A 16,425-nucleotide genomic window follows, 5' to 3' on the forward strand; every position below is an offset into this window, starting at 1 on the left:
TTCTCCTGTCCTTTACTCAAGCCTGTTAGCTTGCTGGGTAACGTTACCTCCATTCCGTTCTCTTTTTATAGCATTTGTCTACTAAGTTTTAATTGTTTTTCAAACGCGATCTACTGCGGCTCTACGTTCACACAATTGTTTTCAGTCTTTCTATATTTATTTAATCAATTTATCCTTATATTATTCTTTTATATATTATATATAATATATATTATATTCTTTATCCTTATATTCCTTATATATAATTAATTTTAAATAAAAATTAAATGAATTATATATTTTAGATGTTTTTAGTTTGTTTTTAGTTCAGATATTCACATCTGAACAACATGTCTGTGTAAATTTGTTTTAACAAAAATTGTGTTAAAACATAATATGTTGGATATCATTTTTTTAACAATAATCATGTTTGTCAACTTGCCATCAGCAATTATCATTAAAAACAATGCAAATATTGATATTAGTAAAACTCAATGTGTGGCTTTTGCACTTTTTAAAGTACACTTTTACACATAAATACCCTGATTTACGGTTTTATTTAGTTATAATAAAAAAAAAATCTAATTTAATTTCTATCCGATTAATCGATTAATCGAAAAAATAATCGTCCGATTAATCGATTATCAAAATAATCGTTAGTTGCAGCCCTAGTGATAACTAATATCCTCACTCATAGAAGTCAGACACTGCTGCTTTTTATATAACACATTGTCGTTCAGGCGTGATTGTTTCCTAAATGAATCAAACTAATGCCGAGTTCAGACTGCACGATTTTAGCCCCGATTTTGGCTCGCCGACAGGTTGGGAAATCGCAGACAAATGCCCGAAATCACAGGCAAATCGGTGCTCGTTCACGCGAGTGACAATCACGCAGTTTGAATGAGCAAAGACGCGATCTGAGAGAATCGCATGCTAAATATCTGGACCTGTCGCGATTCACAATCCTGCTGTGTGAAAAGTGTTCTGACCGAAAACTACATCAGCGATGACCGACAGCCAATGAGAGAGCAAGATACAGGACAACAGGATGTTCAGGGAGGAGTTATAGACCAGAATATTAGTATTTTAATAGATAGGCCTATATTTACAATTATATCCAACAGAAACAAAGCACAAACATTTGCATGACCAGCAGCAACAGCAGGACATTTGTAAAATTATTTATTTACCCCCAACTCTCTTTGCAAAACACAGTCCTTTCTCCCCTCGTCTTCCCAACCATTTCCTCCTGCATAAACTGTTTATTTTTCTCATTTTCGCTGCAAATCAGCGCACAGACAATTTGGATCGCAATCTTCTTGTAGGCTATCATTTTTAATACAAATTCAGTGTCGCGCGAGAACTCCGGTCTCACGCACGCGTGATCTTCTGTTTTTCCTTATCACTTCTCGCGTTTGTTTGGTTGTGAAACGTAGTTTGCGGACCAGGGAGAAGTTTTCGGCGATTCTTTCTTTTGTAAAATCATGCAGTGTGAAACCTCCTGTCGCCGATCCATCGTGCAGTGTGAACACACCAGCAACTGAATGTTACCCCAGATAGTCACGCAGTGTGAAAACAACAGTGACACGATTATTTTGAAAATCGTGCAGTCTGAACTCGGCATTAGATGCACCAGGTTCTGAAACAAATGGTCCAAACAAGCCAGGTCTAAAAACAACCTTAATCATCAAAACTGTGACCTTACAGAATATCTTACATTAAGATTTTAAGAAAAACTTTGGCAATGGTATAAGAAAAGTAACTTAAGCATAAACCGCACCAAATTCTTGCAGATTTCAGTTTACAACAAGAAAAATGTATCTTGTTTTAAGGGTGTTTAAATACAGTAGTGTTACTGGAAAATAAGCTGAAAATAAAGATTAAATGATTTTGTGCAGAGTACACATCAAAAACAGCCTGGAGAATTCATCCACGTCTCTGTTGTGCATGTACATATCAGATATCGCTCTTGCTGCCAGTTTCAGGCTCACATGAACACAGATCCAGCACTTCGAAGGGCAATAGAGCAGGTTGGGTTATACATACGTTGATGACCTCAAACTGCCATCCTCCATGTAGTTCTGACACAGCAGAGTTTGCGTCCATAATCACAAGGATGGAGGATGTCCAGAAAGCAACAGTGTGTTGCATTATGACACTGCTGCCAGGACTCTTCGCTGGTCAGGTGCAACCAACTGCAGTTCTTAATCAATAACATGATTAATCTCATTTGCTTGAACTACAATCCACAGCGGCCAAGGGCCTGTGTGTATTTTGGTTAGTGAATCACTCATGGAAAAAGAGTGCTCAATGAGGCATGGTGTGATAGAGCAGGAGATTCCATCACGTACATGTGGAGATGAGCATGGTATTCTGGGGTGAGGTTAGAGAGATATGCTAATGACAGGCCCACACAGAATCTGCATCCGCACAACTTCACAAGACATTTCTGCAGAACTGGACCTCCTGCCTTTCAAAAATGGCTACAAATCAACCACTCCCTGCATGTTTATTATATTGTATAACATTTTAGCTAATCTGATTACGCTTTTAGCAGCAGATACAAGTGGTGTAAAGTCAGGTACTGACAATTTGACATTACACAATGATTATAGCAGACAGAAAAAAATGACCAAGGAGCCATTAGCTCCTAAAATGAAACATTTAAGAGGCAAATTACTTAAGTTGACTAATTACAGACCAGGTTGATAAAGGTGATTTTTGAAAAGCGCTACAGTTCATTAAGTAATAGATGCCTATTGGACTTAATATGTTAAATTATAACCAATACAATTGTTTTAATATTTGAATGTAAAAAAATAAAAAAATAAAAAAATCATCAATAAAATGACTCATGGTTCAGCTCAACTGTGAACTTATTAATGGTTCTGAACGATTCCCTGACAGCCCGATTCAAATCACTTTCTCAGCAGAGAGTTTGAAGTGGTTTCTATGAATGTTTTTGTCTGACTCAAAAAAAGAACCATATCGTAAGAGTAATTTGTTTGTGAATCGGACACCACAGTGCATACTTTTAAGAAATGATATCTGATGAAAAAATATCATGCATTTTTATGTCACATTTGCATCTATTTAAGTCATATTAACATTTCTCAATTTAATCACAAATATAAATTACCCAGCTTTTCTCTCAAAATCAGCAATTACCCAGAATTTCTGTCAAAATCAGCAGGTTTATTTAAATTGTGATTGTGTAACTTGCAAAAACTTTGAATATGGCACCATTCTGGTCTAGTGAATCTTGATGACAACAGTGTGGAAGGTAGCGTTTCAGCCACTGCAGGACAACAGAGATAATTGGGATGTATATTAGGTTGAGATGGGTTGTCCACCATTGTGTTGTCACAATATCCCTTTCGCATCCCAGTGGAAGTCGTTAACTCCTCGAGGCCACTGCAGTTCATGCTGTGCCTTCATAGATCATGAAATCACCTCTATCCAGAGTCAGCAATTCATTAACGCCGATTATAGAAGGAAAAAGAGAGGGCAAAATAATAAGAAAAGATTATGTATCAGAGCGACCTCCTCTTCTACAGCAGCAGCCATATCCTCCTGTAGCCAAAGACTGGTTGCCCACTGAATTTAAGCAGGGGTGATTCTGGTCAGTACCTGGATGGGAGACCTCCTGGGAAAAACTAGGTGGCTGCTGGAAGAGATGTTAGTGAAGCCAGCAGGGGTGCTCACCCTGTGGTCTGTATGGGTCCTAATGTCCCAGTATAGTGGTGGTAAAAAGGGACCGCCCTTTAGATGAAACGTTAAACTGAGGTGCTTACTCTCTGTGGTCATTAAAAATTCAAGGATGTTTTTCGAAAAAGAGTAGGGGTGTAACCCCGGCATCCAGGCTATATTTGCCCATTGGCATTTGTCCATCATGGCCTCCTAATCATCTCCATATGGATTGGCTCTATCACAGTCTCCTCTCCACCAATAAGCTGGTGTGTGTTGGGAGTTCTGGTGCAATATGCCTGCCGTCGCATCATCCAGGTGGATGCTGCACATTGGTGGTGGTTGAGGAGATTCCCCCCTTCTATGTAAAGCATTTAACATCATTCTGCGTACCCCCTCTCTTCCACATTTTCCATTAAGGGACAATATTTGCCCCCTTAAATTGATTTTCAGGTGCAGTTTTTTCCTTTAAAAAGGCAAAGTTTTTCTAACCCTATTAAATGCATTTTATGTATTATGTCAAATTCTTAAAATTCCATTAAGTTAATTATTAATAATAATAAAATTATTTTGTGAAAAAAATATTTAAATAAATAAAAAAATGAAGTGAGACTTTTAAAAGTGTATTATAACCAGCAGTAGGTCTTGAGTGAGTCATCGAGTTATTCATTAAGTAAAGCAGCAAGTGGCTGAATATGAATGGGATATGAATCATTGACTCTCCCGATTCATTCAAAGCAGCAGATTCGTTCACATAACGCAGTGTGTTGCTTGGAGACACACAACAGTTCTGCGGTGGATTTCATTGTAACTATTATTTTGTTGTATAATAGAGCAAACAGTATTGACAAAATGGTTTAAAATGTACGTCACTTAAAGCTGCAGTCTGTAAGTTTTTGGGGTTAAAAATTATCCAAAATAAATTTGAGCTAGTAAATAACCAGCCAGTGTTCAAAACTACCTGCTTGCCTTAGCTTGATTCAAAACTGTAAGCTTGTAATAATGTTTTTAATTCAAGTGGTACTGGTGGATTTCCGCGGGAAATTCGAGCATGTCTTTGCGTCATTACGTCACATCTGTACACATAAAGAACGTGTCTCAGCAAGTAATGAAGTGCAGTGCTGAAGTGCCAACTAGCCTCTCCCTATGGAGGATCCCTATACCACTCTACAGATAAAGCGTTGTGGATTTTTTTTGTTCGCGTACCTACCCGAAGTGATAAGATTAAATAAAATTCTGCATCAAAATTTATAGACAAAACAAGTAGTTTGTTTAGGCATGGTTTGTAAGGAATTACAAACCTGCGCACATATATTCAAACGCATATAACTATAGAATCAATTCTTAATATGCATTTGAACGCCATCAGCGTCTATCAAAGTTCGCGTTTAAAGTCCGTTTAGAGAGAACGGTGTCGTCTTAGCAGCCCCTAATTTAATAACAAACTATCATTTAGACGGAAGTGAATCAATCAAAACTAACTTTAGCTGGAAAAAACATTTTTCAAGAACCACTATAAAACTAAACCAATCTCTGTTACCTTAAATTATATGTTTATCTCTGTAAAGCTGCTTTGAAACAATCTACATTGTTAAAAGCGCTATATAAATGAGGATGACTTGACTTGACTAGTAGGCTATATTGCATGTGAGGATGTTGGAGCTGCAGCGATCGTTAGATATAAGCGATCGTTAGATTTAATCATCGTGATTTACTGCAATGCTTTTTTTCCCCTTAGTTGGTCAGAACAAAAGTGGATGTTACTTGTTCAGATGACATTTTCCGGTGAAAATATTTATGTTGGGCATACTTTCAAAAAGTAGAATCTGTGATTCTGAATGATAGTATCCACACCGGCGCGGTGACTGACAGCTGCACATTTTCCTCAAAACATTGGATCCATCCTCGCCGTGTCGAGGCACAACCCAGGTAAAGTTGATAATTCCGCTAATAACTGCAATTGCAGATTTCGAACAGAGATGGCGACAAAGAGGAAAAACTACAGACTGCAGCTTTAATATTACCTTTTTGATAGTTTAAATGTTGTACAAAATCAGTCACCTTTGCAATTGTGGATATTCGGGAAAAATTGCATTCTTGCTTGTATAATTTATCAACATTAAAAACTAACCCACACAGGGTGTGTGTCTGTATTGAAGAGAGTTTGAGTCTTAAAATCGATCCCTATGCACAATCTGTGTCTATATTTGTTCTTCATGCTAGTATGTGGCATGCTAAAACCCAAATTTTACAAATGTACATTGTCGAGAACGGCAGTAATGTAGCACGATTTGACAAGTCAGCTTATTCAAATGCACGCTGCTTGTGTGGATGCAGTCAGTTTTGATCGCAAAAGATGAGGCCATTTGATTGGATTTGTCATGTATTTCACCTTTAACGGCAGCTTTAGTAAAGAAAAAGACCGTATTTTCCTGTTAGAAATACATGCTCTGATTTAATTTTATTTTAAGGTTGGATAGAATTAAATGAACCTAAGCATTTTATTCACGTGCCACCTCCGTCACCTCACATACCCTAGTTTGGGAACCACTGCCCTAAGGCAACATCCCCTAAAACAAATGATTTTAAAACATTTTCATTAGATAGCTTGTTCTACTCTCGAAAGACGAAATCAGGAGGATCATGCTGAAAAATGTTACGTTATTTCAAATCACAAGCATATTTGGGCAATTTCAATTGGGAATGATCAAAATAATAGCCAGCCTTTCTAAACGTGTGCACACAGAAGACACCAGGCCTAGAGCGCACTGTCCACTACAGGGGCACTTTCGATCTGCACACTCTAGTGGCAGAATGTCAGTGAAGTAATACAAGTCAAACCAGCCCACACAGAGTAACACTTTCCTATCAAACTCAGTAAAAATTAAATGTTTTTTTTAAACATGAGGGGCTACTGGCACTGAAATCAACAGCACAGACCACATGCTTCTGCAACTCTTCGATCCAGAAGAGGGATTTTGGAGAAATTAAATGGTCTACTGGAGGACTGGTGCATCAAAATCAGACGAAACATTCTCACTTGGGAGAAATCAATCGGTGGGTTCAAAATGTAGACTTTGCATATAAAAAGGTATAGTTCACCAAAAACAAAAATATCATAATTTACTCACACTTATGACATTCTTTCCTCTGTGGAACACCATTTTTTTCATACAAATACCAAAAAAGGAGGGTAATCAGTATCATTGAGGGTTATTGTTTTTTGGAAAAGAGATAAAGTTACTTACAATACTATTTCTGTTTTCTATGAATACCAGAATAGCAGGTTTGTGACGACATGAGATTGTTTAATAATGACAGAATGTACATTTTTTTGTGAGAAGTACTGCTTTACACGCAGTACTCTATCTCAAGCAGGGGCAAGTCCTGCAGGAATGCTTCGTCACTGTGAGGACGAACAAATTGTCAACTGATAGGAAAATGCTAGTAGAAATGCACTCTGTCAGCATGCAATATTTCAGGAAGCAGAAAGCTCTCCCATTTGCTCAGTATTACCCAATCACAGACACAAGAAGATTCTGGGCTAACACAAGTTTATTTTAATGAACACAAAAAGCAAATCTGTGTGGCGTGTCTTAGAGAACTCAAATAAATAAATAACTTTTCTTGCGCTGATATGAATCTACAGTACCACATGAAAATAAATTTTATTTTACCCAAGTTGTGAATTTGCAGCCTGAACTGAATGAGATTTCAAAAAATAAAAAAATCAGACAAAAAAAGAATAATATAAAGAGACAATAAATAAACATTAAATATTTGTGTTTCATTGTCTTCACTGGCTGTAAGCAAAGCAAACATGCACCACTACTATTGCAGATTGGATGGTGAACGAATGACTTTTATTAGCCTACTTGATCAATGAAATCCTTACATTAACCTGCTAACTATTTGTTACACTATACAGTAAGGTTGTAAACATTAAGAGCCAACGCATATATTATTGTCAGTTACACTGTCGTTATTGTTTAATGATGTAGTATTGGTAATTCAATATGCATTAATGTTCATGTAGTACAACTACAGTAGTATACATAGTTATACAAATTATTAAATGTAAAAATAATACTTTAACTACTGAATAATAAATATATATTAAATAATATAATAAACAATAGTGAATAGTGTATTAAAAAGTTTTTTTTTAATTGAATTTAAAGTTAATTTTAAGCAAGTTTAACACTGTATAGATTATTTGTTATTGTTAGGTCATAGTAATTGCATCAACCAATTTTAGAATTATACAACCTTATTGTAGTGTTAACTAGCAATCAATACATGGATAGTCACACATGGATAGTCACACATTCATTAAAGCTAAAATATAAATAAGGCATAAGTTACGACTACACGATTAACTGCTTGTCAGTATCTCCAAAATAGCATTTGCATGTGAAAAAAAGATATACTTCAAAAGTCCAACTTAACCTGCAATTACTTCAGTAGTATGGTGTTGAGATGGGTGAAATGAGCCTTACATGAAAACAGAGATCTAATGTAAAATGATTAAGGTAGTGGTTTAAAAATCCAAGTAGAACAAGATCACAAACCCGTTTTATCACTTTAGTACCCTTGAGTGAGGCACTAAACCTCCAAGTTGCTCAGGGCAGACTGGCCCTGCAATCAGTGCACAGTAAGCCACTTTGGATAATAACAGTCTCTTAATGGCAAGTAAATAGCCAAGCGACTAACTGATCTACTTCAGAAGTCTCTTACTACAACCTAGACGTCATTAAGAAAGGTAACAAAGTTTATGCAAAAAAAATTTAACTATTGCATAATACTTTGCAGACTGTTCTGCACTTTAAAACGCGTACTTGCCTAGCCGGAGGCTATTCAATATCAGATTCCTACACTAGAAGCTGCTTATTTAAGATACGCATGCGGTGCAGCAGCAGGACAGCATATTGAAGGATTGCAGAGCTCTAGGCCATCAGAGTACCAGGGACTGTGAAAGCAAAGCCTCCGCACAGCTTAAGCATTTCCCCTAGTGACTATGAATCATAAGCATGGGTGTGTATGAAAATGACCACTAAATCTGGAATGCTTTCCACAACAGCTGAGAGAACATGCTGCCTTTCCTTGTCCTTTTCCTTGCCTTCTTTCGCTGATGTTGTGCAAATATTTAATATATGCTAAGCTGTGGCTGCCATGGCAACCTTCGGCATACCAGATTTGGACTGTTCAACTGAGGCTGAAGGCTAAAATGGCTGGACAAGAATCCTCAAAACACAGGACAATCGCCACAGAGTCCAAAACCGTTGGAGGGAAGGTGATAGGAGAGGGATTTAGGGCAGAATTTCAGAGAGGAAGCCAAAGCATCCAGGCTCTCGTGAGCGCTGCAGATCATGTGACTTGCGCTCAGAGCTCAGCCGTGAGAGTGGCTGGGTGGGAGTGTACTGGCATTGTAACGTTTTTTATTGGCTGCCACAGCTTTACTACTCAGCATCGTGGATTTTCATACAGACTGTGCACTCAGCACCATGTTATCTGACTGCAAAATTTGGGCTTCGATGGCGGCAGGGATATATATGAGGAATGACGTTATTCCAAAGAAATAAATGTTCTCATGTTGGGTATTTATCAGTGCTAGCAGCTGGGTAATGTTGCTCTGCATTCAATATGTTGGATATATGTACGCAACTCAATAGTTTCTGCTGCATCTGCGTGTACCTCCTACAGCTTGCACTTCTGACATTTCTCCTCAACCCCTGGAGAGGAATAGGATGTACGTGCCCAAGCCTTTGCTGCACACACACAAGCTGCACACAGAAATAACCTCTACAGTTATGAATGAAACAGCAGGGAAGCAAAGGGCATGCTGAGGCAGGGATGCAAAAGCTCAACACAGGAGCAAGAACGCAACACATACACAGAAACAAACGGGTATCTTAAACGAGTAAAATAAACCAGGTGAGATCTCTCCCTGGGAAGGTCTGATGAGGAAAGACATTGAGTCTTACCTGTCAGAGATTTCATGACTTCCTGTGGCTCCGAGCAGTCCAAGAGCTGCACTTCCCACCACTGCAGCAGCCCCACTGCCAGCCTCCATGATACTGACTCACTGCAGAAGCAGCCTGCCAGAGAGACAGAGAGAAAGAGAGAGAGAGGGGGGGGGGGGGGGGGGGGGGGATTGGGAATTGAGAGCAAGGGAGAGAAGAAAAAAAAAAGATATAGAGTCAGTACAGAGTTAGAAACTAGAGACAAAACAACTTGGACAGGGTGAATGTGAGAGTTAAACAAGCAGAGGAGAAAGGCGATAGTGAGATCGTGTGTCTCTGGAAGATAGCTGAAACCTAGACAAATCTCTGAACTTCATACTCTATTGGGTACTTTCAGGATGATGCTTAGACTTTAGGAAAATGTTTTTCTCTGCTTTGCTGATATTGCATTCATTCACCTTGATCTGACAAGACCATTAAAAAAAAGATGATCAAATTAACCAGGTTTTTATGTGGTATTTTGAGATTATCACATCAGCTGACACCCGTACCTCATTTTATTCATAAATTGAAAATATCTATTATAAAAACCCTTAGGAAAATAGAGGGAACCAGTGGCGAATTAGTCTTCAGGGTTTTGACGTCATTCCTGCAGCACTCTATAGAGATGCCAATTCAAGGAAACACAAGAGTAATCTCTTAGAAAATATTATAATATCAAGAACATTAACACAGTTATATTTAATTTTTATTTAAAAATCTTTTCACATTTTGTGCAGTATGCCTAGAACTATCAAGTTTTTTTTTTCATCCTTGTCTCATAATATCGGCATCAGCTGTTGAAGATCCTGTATCAGCCGTTCAATACATCAATAAAAAAACATCCAATGTAAGACGGTATAATGTGTCCTTCCCTTGTGCAAGTACTTAGTGGAGGTTATTAAATCTTGTTAATAGTACCATTAAAGTTGCCACCCAATCAGACACAAAGCTAATGTTTGTCACACATAAAAACTCCTACCCCAAAGCTCTGTGTGTATTTAATTGCAGAGACAGGAGATAAATGACAAGCTGAACAAGAGAGCATTTCTCATCTATTTAAAACAACAAACCCCTAAACCCACACAGCCATCCTCCTTTAGTAGCCATCAACCACCGCCATGCGGCTTTCTTTGTGTCCTTTGAAGCAGACAAGGGGAACTTTATGGAAGACTGGCAGGCAGAAAAATTGTAGGAAGCGCCGTACACCCACGCATGCTCAAAAAGCAACATAATGTCAATGAGAGGGATGAGCTGTTGTGAGAGTTTGACACTGGTAAAGAAGAACTTGTGGAAAGTTTCCTTTGTAAACGACTCTTTCAACAATTTCCGTGTTGAGCAACTGGTTGCTGCGACTGTTTAGACCATTATATTGTGACTCTTATATTACACTCGAATGAATATGCTACAGGTGAGTAACGAATATTTTTAAGTCATCCATTTAATTATTTAATTATTCTAGACAAAAATCCCACAAATAAGTAAAACATTAGGCAAAACCTTTTACGGTACTTGCATTATGTTGTTCTGTGTGCAATATTGACAAAAAAATAATCTCATATTTTCTGGGATTTTGTCGATAACGATCAGACAATATTTTGCTGAGCGTGTTATTGTGCTGGTATCTTGTCTGGTTTAGGACTGCCGTGGACAGCTGACTGCGAAAGTTTTTGTTTTTCTTCATATTTTGTGAGATTGTTGGTTCACAGAACTGACAGAAATTAAATTTTCCAAATAAGTTTAAATTATTTTTTTTTACCTTTTATATCTGAATTTCTATGTTTGTCTGTGAAATGTTTGGTAAAAATCACAGAAAGCACAGAGTAAGGTCTGGGCGAACTGCAAAAAAAATATTTTCCTTAATCAGTATTCAAGCCTATATTGTTCTCAACAAAAAATAAATAAATAAATAAAATAAACATCTTTAAAACAATTTACTTTAATCAAGTAGAAAACGTGTGTAAAATAAAACTTTCCTGAGAATATAGCTTGACCTTATTTATTTTTAGCATAAACCTCTCAAAATTGCTTAAAAATAGAATTGCGCTAAAAACAAGAAAAAAATAAGTTAAATATATCTTATTTTAAGCATGTTTAGAGGTTTCCTCTAGAAAACAAGACAGAAATACTAATTAAGAGATTTTGCTTGCAGTGTAGCCATTGTTTCTACATCCCAAGATACAAGCACTTGTTTTGAATTTGCATAGACAAAGGAGAAGCTAAAGAACAAACTTGTACTTTGTAAATAGGTAATTACTTTTGGTTGTGTTGAAGAGAAGAGCATACCTATAAATCCGGTGAAGAGACCAGAGATAAGAGTAAACAGCATCAAGCGGGTTAGTCCATGAACAAAACACTGCCAGAGCTCTGATGAAGCACTGCCTCATTCAATTATATGCCAGGAATACTGCAGCTTTGAATGGATTTACACAGGATTTGTATAGCCAGATCTAAAATCTGAAAAAAATCCATATTATATCTAGGTTATTTTGAGCATTGCTGACCCTGTGAAAAATGCTGTGCTGTAGGGTCAGATGCAGCTGTTTATCAGATAAAAGTACAATTAAGACTAATTCATCAGTTCAGACTTCACATTTCCAACCACCATACCATGACCACTGAGGAAACAGCCACTCAGTCAACACCAAAAGGCATAATTTCAAGCCTAAAACTTTAGGAAATGTGTACAATACATCATGTGGCAGATACAGAGAGATGCGTTTAGGAAATAGGGCCTAGTGCTAGATCACTTTCTGTGAGAGGTGACTCAGCATGTCCATCCCCTTTCATTTGGAGTTCGGGGAACTTCTAAAAGCTCTGCCAGATTCAATACAGTGACCTGCCAACTTTGCAAAGAGGAGATTTGTGCAGTCACTAAAAAAGTGAGAGTTAGGTAAACAGCATCATCAAGGTAAGACCTGTCAGCGTGTTATGATCTATAAGGTTATTTATCATGCTAGTGTCACATTAGCATGAACATTGTGACCCACACCTCTGTGAGGATAATTAGCATGCTTTAAAATGCTTTGCTGCCCATCCCGTGGGCATCGCTATTAGATGGCCGTTCATGCTTAATTAGACAGAGAAAACAAAGGAACATTTTGTACTGTTAACCAACCTGAACTTGCTATATTTAGAAATTACCAGCCCCCCAACCCCCCTAACAAATTTAAAGCAACAAAAACCCAAAAGACTAATGAAAAATGCTAGCTTGAAGTATTACCCATGGACATTTTACTTGAGGAGGCTGTGTGTGTGTTATGTTTATACAGTGTTGTTTTAACTATTTCAAAACATACGTTATGCCTGAATGGGCATGTCGCCCCGCATAAAACATCAGTTATCAATCGTGCTGAATCTTGGGAGAAAAGGTCAGTGCTGATGAATAGCCCAGGCTCTGCTTATATTGGTGGATTACATGGGTAGTGGGCAGCAATCTGAATGAATGGGAACGGGCAAAGACTGCTGGGCAGAGAGACTCGAGCCTAGAGAGAAAAAAGGAAAAAAAACTGTGGCTCAGTGGGCCCACAGAAGAGACTCTCCACTCCAAACAATGCAGGCCGGAAACCTACGGCTTCAGCAGATCGCCTGTACAAAACCAGCAGAGTGGGGTCGTAAAGAGATCAGCCCAGAGTCCCACAATGCGGCCCCTGCGTGGGCTACAGGTCTACTAAGACTACAAAGCTGGGAAAATATATTCTGCAACTATGTCATGCATTTGAATCTTAACACTGTACAATGCTGTGCTCTATATATCAGTGGTAAACAGGGAAACTAATAATACAGTTAACATAACAGTAACGAATGGACGTAATCAAAATCCTCTAGACATCATAAAATTTCCCCCTCTCCCCTTGTGTTAAAACTAAGACACTGGCCCCAAAGAGTAGCAAAACCAGTTCTCTTCAAACGCTGTTTTCAACACGGCCCCACTCGCTGGTGGACAAACACATTTAGGAATGCCTGTGCAGCTGTGTGCATTTTACTTTCACTTTAGAAATAGCGCCAATTCGAGGATGCACAACTAGAAAAATAACTAATTCTTTGCAAGTTACCTATTTGCATTGAGTTTAACTCCCAAATATTGCCCAAATATCCTGCTGCTGATCTGTGCTTCGACTCTCTCGGCTCACGCTGCATTGAGCAGACATGTTCAGTTTTTAACAGATATTAATTAAAGGATTAATCGACTGATCAGAAAATAGATTAATCTTAAAAATAAGCAATGGATTAATCGACTAATCACAAAAATAACCGATAGATTAACCGATGATCAAAATAATTTTAAGTTACAGCCATTATTTTTAAACATTTTAAAAGGTAATTTCTGTGATGGCAAAACTGAATTTTCAGCATCATTACTCCAGTCTTTAGTGTCGCATGATCCTTGAGAAATCATTCTAATATGCGGATTTGGTGACATTTTGCCATTTATGTCACTGAAACAAAGACATTTTCTTCAGGATCCTTTGATGAATAGAAAGCTCAAGTGAACAGCATTTACCTGAAATAAAAATAATTTATAAAATTACATGTCTTTCCTGTCACTCTTGATCAATTTAATGTAATCTAACATTCAATATTTTATTTATTTATATATATATATATATATATATATATACAATTTTATAAAATTAATACATTTAGGAAGAATAATATAGTGCAACATTAACAACAGACTTTATGGATGAAACTTAGGATTAGGAAATAGGATGAATATGAAGCAATTACTTTCACTGTTTTGACCATCGTTAAGACAAACAAAAGTGACAAGTTTTTTATTTTCTTGCATAATGATGCAGTACCGGTATGTTCAAATGGATTAGGCTACTGCAGAGGTCTATTAAACAGCAATCCTACATGTTCACAAAAGAACAATATGAGATTCAGAACAACAAGGGAGAAGCATTAAAAACAGACATCTACTCAGTACTTATAAAACATGGCCAGTAGCACTGAGTGTCCTGTTTATCATGCTTAGATGAATCCTAATTTTAGTGGCTGTGCACGTCACAGACTGTTCTGTTTCCATTTCAGTTGTTACTCTGAATAGCCTCGCCCACTGCGATATCTCATTGGCCCAAAATCCTTCTCCACATAATTGTACTTTAAAGGAAAACTCCGGGCAATTTTTAAGTTAATCTTGATCGTTATACCTTTGTGAGTACTGTCTATAGAATGGAAACGCATTTGCGGGAACAGCTCCGTGTTGCAATCACCAATCCGGTTCGTTTCTTTTCTATAGACAGTACTCTGGTATACAAAGGTATAACGATCAAGATTAACTTAAAAATTGCCCAGAGTTCTCCTTTAAGTACAGTGTGATTGTCACATTGTGCAGCAGTATCACGGTCAGTGTGGCTGAAGTGGTCAATCAAAAGACCCGCAGGCCAGCGGTGAACAAACTGTGTGAGGTCCCTGCATGGATTAAATTCTTTGTGAACTGTCTCGATCTCATCGTCATGCCTCTTATTTTGATTAATGAGGCAGAAATAACACAGCATGATAATCCTGTCACTGCCATCACAGCGCTAAACAGGAAAAGCACCTCACCTAAGCTCTTCCAGCAGAGATTCACAGGCCTGATAAGCATCCCGTCTCTCTTAATAAATGCAAAGAATTTCCTTCTCCTCTTCATCCCTGCCCATTAAAAGAGAGACAGAGAAATCTAGGCCGTCAACCACCAGCGTATGGCATTTCATGAAACTGAGTTTCATCAAGGCCTCACTTTTATTTCACCAGCATCTTTGCTCAAGAATGACACACTACCTCATTACATAGAGAAGTGAACCAAAAGCTTGTTGCTTAAAGTATGTCTGCTTGCAAGGCCAAAACACTAAAACCTGCTAAAGCTCCAAGTCAGCAGCAACAAGGCTGATTTGGGAAATGAAACTGCAATCATCTCATTGTCATTTTCTCAATGCAGCACTGAACTGAATGCACTAGCTAGTTTCAAATGCACAATCAGATCCATGCCCTGTGTCGCTGACATTAATTATCCCTCAGTGTGCAGAAAGAATAGGTTATGTCTGCATGCATGGATGTATCATTATGCTTAATTGCTTCACAAATTGTGGATAACTTCATGTTCGCTTCAACAGAAATTCAAACTATGGCTATATTTAAAATAAACTTAATAATGAGCAAGGAAATGCAAACTTTTCCCTGCAGGAAAGACTGATCTTGCATGCAAGCAACAAATAAAGCTTCAAATGAAATTTCATAAACTACAAAGTCATATACTGTTACCTATAATGTAGGTTACTCACTTGTTGGTTTGTGCTTGGTTATGCAAAGTGCATGTCGGTGCCAAAATGGATTAAAATTTAAATAGTGAAAGAAAGTGACTTGAAATGTTGAAGAAAAAAGGTACTAGGATCTAAAAACCAGAGCACAAAATTTCCCTTTTGCAATGATGTCAAGAGATAACAGTGCTTGATGCTGGGTTTCTACACATCATTTTCCATTTCAAAATTGCGTACTTTTCCAGATTCAATTGACAATATTTAACAAATGATTCATTACATGTTTCAAATGATGAGCCGTATTTGTTGTCGAAAGCAAATGAATTTCCATGCACGATATACTGTAATTACCACAAGGACCCACCGTTAACGATCTGTCCCCCATGGACTGCTTGACTTCGCCACTTTTTTCTGGTCGACTAAGGTTTAGTCGACTATTAGGGGGCATCCCTACCTAAAATTCTTTATAACCAGCATATATTCCCCTCTTGTATATCATTTTGATGCTTGAA

At 37.7% G+C, this 16,425-nt stretch overlaps 1 protein-coding gene across 3 annotated transcripts in view; it reads right to left on the reverse strand.

Moving 5' to 3' along the window:
- Positions 1-16,425, reverse strand: part of arhgap32b (Rho GTPase activating protein 32b) — a 174,894-nt gene that overhangs the window by 84,466 nt on the left and 74,003 nt on the right. For all 3 annotated transcript variants that reach the window (XM_077233165.1, XM_077233164.1, XM_077233163.1), the window contains exon 2: positions 9,651-9,764. In XM_077233165.1, coding sequence (XP_077089280.1) covers positions 9,651-9,739 — 89 coding nt within the window. In that variant the 5' untranslated portion in view covers positions 9,740-9,764. The remainder of the gene's footprint in view (positions 1-9,650; positions 9,765-16,425) is intronic.

Source organism: Siphateles boraxobius, unplaced genomic scaffold (genome assembly GCF_051911475.1).
Source record: "Siphateles boraxobius isolate OS27281-9 unplaced genomic scaffold, OSU_SipBor_1 18, whole genome shotgun sequence".
In the NCBI taxonomy this organism is placed as follows: Eukaryota; Metazoa; Chordata; class Actinopteri; order Cypriniformes; family Leuciscidae; genus Siphateles; species Siphateles boraxobius.